At 65.3% G+C, this 5,593-nt stretch overlaps 1 protein-coding gene across 2 annotated transcripts; it reads left to right on the top strand.

Moving 5' to 3' along the window:
• Positions 1–708: 708 nt before the first annotated feature.
• On the top strand, positions 709–4,882 carry MIEF2 (mitochondrial elongation factor 2). 2 transcript variants are annotated; one of them, NM_001434841.1, is made up of 4 exons: positions 709–784; positions 2,306–2,463; positions 2,618–2,798; positions 3,186–4,882. In NM_001434841.1, the coding sequence occupies exons 2-4, from the start codon at positions 2,317–2,319 to the stop codon at positions 4,238–4,240; spliced, it is 1,383 nt and encodes a 460-aa protein (NP_001421770.1). In that variant the 5' UTR covers positions 709–784; positions 2,306–2,316; the 3' UTR covers positions 4,241–4,882. The 2 variants fall into 2 exon arrangements, with proteins under 2 accessions (NP_001421770.1, NP_001071393.1); NM_001077925.2 differs by having other exon boundaries at positions 2,618–4,882.
• Positions 4,883–5,593: the final 711 nt, after the last annotated feature.

Genomic DNA, 5,593 nt, shown 5'->3' with positions numbered 1-5,593 from the left:
GGGCGGGGCCTGGCGCTCGGGGCGGGGACCGCGGAGCCGGCGGGGCGGGGAGCGCGCCGGCCCCGCCCCTCAGCCCGGGGCCGCTCGGGGCCAGCTCTGGGGCGTGGGGCCTCGAGGAGCGCGGTGTTCCGGTACCCCGAAGGGCCTTCTCGGCCCGCGGCTGTCCCTGCGTTGGTCAAAGCCGGGGACCCAGGTGGTTCTGGCGGCAGTGGCAGTAGGACGCCCGGATCCTCGTCCGGAGCCACGAGCCTCAGGGAGACGCTCCGGGGCCAGTGCCCACACTCCTAGGCGTCCCGGGTCGTAGGCCAGCCCGGGTGCGCGGTTACGTGCCCGCTTGCCCCTCGAGGGAGGCCTCCCTGGGCCGGCACATGGCGGTCCCAGTAAGTGACAGGACCAGTATACCCTTCACTGGAGAGGCGGCCGCAGACTACAGTGACCAGGAGCTCCACCGGATGCTTCCTTTGCCGGGAAGGAGCTCACGTTCCCACCGACGAGTCCTGGGAGCACGGCCCTGCGCCTTTAAGGAGGTGCTCGCCGAGGAGCCCCGCCCCGAGGAGCGCTCGGCCGCCATTGGCCGAGGCCGCCTCAGGGCGGCACGTGGGCACGGCCTTGAGCGCTCTGATTGGAGTCAGGGCCCATCCGTCTGCGAGCCGGGGGCCCGCGCCCGCCCCAGGCTTCGGCGTTCCACTCCCGGGTCCTGCACGTTCCATTCCCAGGCGGCCCCGGGGCGCGGCCCGAGAGGCCCCCTGCGTCCCCGGGTCGGGGCGCCGAAGCCGCGACGCAGGTACGGCCGGGGCACGGGGCGTGGCCTCCACCGGCCGCGCGGTTCCGGCCGGGAGAGAGCCGGATCGGGCCGAGCTCTGGTCGCTTCTTGGGCCCATCCTGGCGTTCCCCGGGCTTCGGTGTCCTCGCGTCCGGGGCTTGGTGGAGGCTAGGGGAGGCCTGGCCTTTCCCTCTCCCCTTCCCTGGTTAGGGTCTGCGCGCCCCGGGTCAGACAGGCGGGGGCTTTGTGCGCTTTACAGTTTGGAGGCGGTTGGCAGTCCTGATGAAGGAAGCCGCCGCGGGGCCACGCTGGGTCAACCCCCTCCGCCGTCTTTCCTATTTTTAGCTTGGGAAAGGGGGGCGGGTGCGGGGCTGTAGGCCCCACCTGGCAACCGGGCTCCGGCACCCGCTGGGAGCAGGGCAGCCAAAAGTCCTTGGGGCTGAGTTGGCTCTGAGCTCAGCGTCATCTGTTCAGGCATCCTCAGGGTGACAGTTCTGCCTGGCCATCTGACTGGTCCCCTGGGCTTGTCCCTTGGTCACACACACTCTCAGTGCTCAGGACCTGAGGTCTGGGGCTCAGCTTGCTGGGCCTGGCAAAGATACCTGAGGTCCCAGCCATCTGTACTTCTGGGTTCCGCATGTCTAACGGTTTGTCGTGGCACCTGCTCCATCTTACAGACAAGCTAAGAGTATCTGGCACACTCAGGCCCTCAGCTCACCTGCCGTGGCCTGGGCTCTCAGCAGCTGAGACCCCTCTCCACCCACTGTTGTCCCGAGCCTTAGAATCCCTTGTCCAGGGCACTGGACCGACCCTGCTGTGGTCTTTAGAGCCCCCTTACACCCTGTCCCCACAGCAGGGCCTTCAGCCTTGTCTGACACATACCTGTTGACAGCCAGCCCTTGCCCCCCAGGGTATCGTGGGCCATCTCACTTGTCCTGTTCTTTGACTTGGTAGCCCTGCCTCTGGGGCTGCCCTGCTGAGATTTGGGGGTAACTGTGGGCCCCTGAATTTCACTGAGGTTCCCTCAAAGGCCTGAGGCTGTCCAGTGCAGGCTGCCTGGGTCCCCAAGCCGTGGTCTTCTCTGGGCCTTGGTTTTCTCCTGCAGGGCCTGGTTAGGAACCAAGATAGACCTGCTCCTGGGATCATAGGTTGGGTCTGAGTCCCCACCACTCACTGTGTGATCCACAACCTATTTCTTTGTAAATGGGGATGGTGCTGATAAGACCCACCTCATGGTCTTTGGCGACATCAGGGGGCCTGGAAGGTGGGATCGGGGAGATCGTCTCCCTTCTCTGACCTGCCATGGGCCTTAGGGTCTTTCTCTGTGAGAAAGTCATACAGGTGGGTTGTTTGAGGGTTTTGGTGGGGGGAGGTCTCTGGGCCAGCTCTCAGTCTCCTCCCAAGAAAACCTGCAGGTGGCCCCTTTCTCATCGGAAATTCTCTGGAAGCCCCCTTGTGACCCCAACTCTGACTGTAGAGCACCTGCCTGGATGCCAGGCCGGCCCCTCACTGAGTGGCCCCTGCACCCTGGCTCCCTTACAGGCAGACTGACCATGGCGGAGTTCTCCCAGAATCGGAGCAAGCGGCGTGATGGCGAGGTGCTGGGAGGCGCTGTAGACTTCCTCCTGGCCAATGCCCGCCTGGTGCTGGGAGTGGGCGGAGCTGCAGTGCTGGGCATTGCTACCCTGGCCGTGAAGCGGGTAAGGCTGGGCTGGCCTGCTGACACGGACTCCACAGCAGGGCTGGGGAGGTGGGACTGCCTGAGATTGCACCTGCCTCCGCCTCTCCGCCTGGTTGGCTCTGCCGTGGCCACCCAGGCCTCAGATGCCCTCACCTGTGTCCCTCTGCCTGCAGCTCATTGACAGGGCCACCAGCCCCCGGGACGAGGACGACACCAAGGGGGACGCCCCATGCCTGGAGGACAGCTGGCAGGACCTGAGCCTGCTCAAGGCCACGCCACGCCTCCAGTCCCGGCCCCCGCCCGCCGCCCTCAGCCAGCCGGTGCCGCCTCCAGCCCCCTCACTCTCTGCTCCAGGTGAGCGGCACCCCTTCCCCTCTGACCTGGGTGGGTCCCATTTCGGTGATCACATTCGGGAGATGTAGCCCAGGCCCTGCCCTGGTGACCGTGTGACCTGCTCGGGTCCCTGCTCCCTGTGGGCTCCCTTGTGTGTTGGATGCCTTCTCCCTCCTGCGTGGTGCTGAGGCTCCAGCCACCAGGACGTGAGACCATGGGGGCTGGCACCAGAGCGAGGTGGCAGCATTGTGATGGCGGGGGCCCTCACCTGGGGAACTGAGACCTTGGGTTTCAGCCTCAGGGTGTTGGGAGGGGTCTCAGATGGTGAGAATGCGTCACTGAGCTCAGTGCCATCTCAGGTGGTCCCATCCCAGGCGGGTCTCTGACCCGTCCCCCTTCCCTCTTCAGAAGGGCCTGCTGACACAGGGCCCCAGACATTGCCTCTGCTTAGCTCGCCGGCACCGCCGCTGTGTCTGACGTTCCAGGAGAAACTGCTGGCTTTTGAGCGGGATCATGTGACCGTGCCAGGGGCTCACGTGTCTCTGGCCAAGCAGCTGGCGGGCGACATTGCCCTGGAACTACAGGCCTATCTGCGGAACAAGTTCCCAGACCTGCCCTTCGGGGCGCTTGTGCCCGGCGGGCCACTCTACGAGGGGCTGCAGGTGGGAGCTGCCGACCCTGTGCGGCTCTTGGTGCCCCTGGCACTGGAGCCAGGCCTGTGGAGCCTGGTGGCCGGCTCAGACACTGTAGCCCAAGACCCTCGCTGCTGGGCTGTGCGTAGGACTCAGCTGGAGTTCCGCCCCCGTGGGAGCAGCCCCTGGGACCGCTTCCTGGTGGGCGGCTACCTCTCCTCCCGGGTCCTGCTGGAGCTGCTCCGCAAGGCCCTGACTGCCTCCGTCAACTGGCCAGCCATCGGCAGCCTCCTCGGGTGTTTGATCCGGCCATGCGTGGCCTCAGATGAGCTGCTGCTGGAGGTGCAGCACGAGTGCCTGGAGCTCACCGTGGCCGTGCTGCTGGCCGTGGCCGGAGCCCAGGACGGAGACCTCTTGCTGGCCTGGCCCTTGGAGGGGCTGGCTGGGAACCTCTGGCTGCAGGACTGGTACCCGGCTGAGGCTGCCCGGCTGCGGGCCCTGGATGAGCAGGACGCTGGGACCCGTCGGCGGCTGCTGCTGCTGCTCTGCGCTGTCTGCCGCAGTCACCCAGCTCTATGGCGGCTGGGCCGGGACCGCCTGGCTCAGGTGGTTCTGCGCCTGGGCGAGCAGGAGGCTGACTGGGCCGAGGAGGCCCTGGGGGAGCACTTCCTGCAGGCTCTGGAGCTGCTGCTCAGCAGCCTGGAGCGGGCCAGCCTGCCCAGCCACTTCAACCGCAGTGTGAACCTCCTAGATGGCCTGCGGGAGGAAGAGATCGACGACTTGGGCTTTGCGCTGTACCATGGCCTACAGGCCCCCGAGGGGCTGCTCTAGAGGGTGGACGCAGCTGGGCAACAGACACCACTGCTTTTAGCTGGAATGAGGGGGTGTGGGCTGCCCTCTTGGCTTGCAGGAGCTGCCATGAGTCCCAGGCAGGGATGAGGCCACTGTCATTTTCTGTCTCGAGGGTATCATGCTTCCCTTGGGTGCGGGCATCTCCAGGTTGCTGGTGCTTGGGTGGACATTGTTTGGTCCCCCCCCCACCCCCGGGGCTGGAGTCACCTGGGATCCTCAGAACGTAGCTTTTGGCTGACCCTCAGGCCTGTTTTCCGTGCTGTATGCCTGGTTTGCTCTCTAGCCTTGACTAGCGGGGGCTAACCTGGGGGAAGGCCCTTCCCCTCTAGCCTCGGAGGCCCTGGGAGGGCTCTGTCGTCACTGGGGGAGCCAAGGCTCTCTCTGCTGCTCACCTGGCCCAGAGCCTAGGGTGCCCCTGGCTGCTGCCAGCCCAGCCCCCACTGTGCCAACACCAGCTGTCCTCGCTGACCCTGTGTTCTCCCTGGAGCTGGCCGGGGCTTGGGCGGGGGCGGGTGTTGTCTGCCTTCCCTCCCAGGCATCTCTCCTCTCTGGTATCCTTCCTGCCGAAGTAAAGCTATGCCGCAAGGACTGTGAATGAGAATAAAAAAAAACTCAAATGTCCGTGAGACGCATATTGGGCTCTTACATGCAGCCATTTGAGGCTTTGTGAGCTTGGCCAGAGGGGCTTGGGCTCAACCTGGAAGCAGGAGACTGACCTGGAGTGGCATCTAGCTTTAGTAATAGGCACCAGCTGGTCAGGGTTTTCTTTCTTCCAAAAAGCCTGACCCCTGGAGCCCTGTAACCTGGATGGGCGGGGCTGCCAGGGGGCCCTTTGGCCAGCAGTGGTCCACATGCAGAGAGACATGGACCCTCAAGTGGAGGGCAGGCTCCCTGCTTTGTATAGACGGGGACGCAGGCGTGTCTAGGTGTCCCTGTGGGAGCTGTGGCTCCCATGTAACCCCGTGTGGCAAACGAGCCAGGGAGGAGGGCTTGGGGCCACATGGGCTTGGGGTGAGGCCGCCACAGCTGTGCCAGGCCCCTCCTTCTTGTCCCATGTCCTGAGGCGACCCCCTCCCACCTGGGACATGGGGACAAGGCTGGAGGAGGTGCTCTTGGGCACTCTGGTTGCAGGGCCAGTGGCCTCTGCGGATAAGGAGGGACCTGCCTCCCGGGTATTCCCATGGGCTCAGTGGCTCTGCAGAGGGGCAGAGGGCAGGAGACTGGTTTCCCCAAGGACTGTTAGGTCACATGGTCTCAGGAGCTGCTTGGCCTGAGTGCCTTCGGTGGTGAGCAGCTGTGATGGTTGCAAGGGGACAGGCTGGAGGTGGGGCA

Source organism: Bos taurus, chromosome 19 (genome assembly GCF_002263795.3).
Source record: "Bos taurus isolate L1 Dominette 01449 registration number 42190680 breed Hereford chromosome 19, ARS-UCD2.0, whole genome shotgun sequence".
NCBI classification, from domain to species: Eukaryota; Metazoa; Chordata; class Mammalia; order Artiodactyla; family Bovidae; genus Bos; species Bos taurus.
Note: the sequence above shows the minus strand (reverse complement) of the source record. Positions and strands in the feature narration are given on the sequence as shown.

Bases quoted from the DNA above. Each gene is read 5' to 3' on its own strand.
- MIEF2 (NM_001434841.1), top strand. From the start codon at position 2,317: ATGGCGGAGTTCTCCCAGAATCGGAGCAAGCGGCGTGATGGCGAGGTG. The intron at 2,464-2,617 runs GTAAGGCTGGGC...CTCTGCCTGCAG, and splicing joins CTACCCTGGCCGTGAAGCGG to CTCATTGACAGGGCCACCAG. The intron at 2,799-3,185 runs GTGAGCGGCACC...TTCCCTCTTCAG, and splicing joins CCCCTCACTCTCTGCTCCAG to AAGGGCCTGCTGACACAGGG.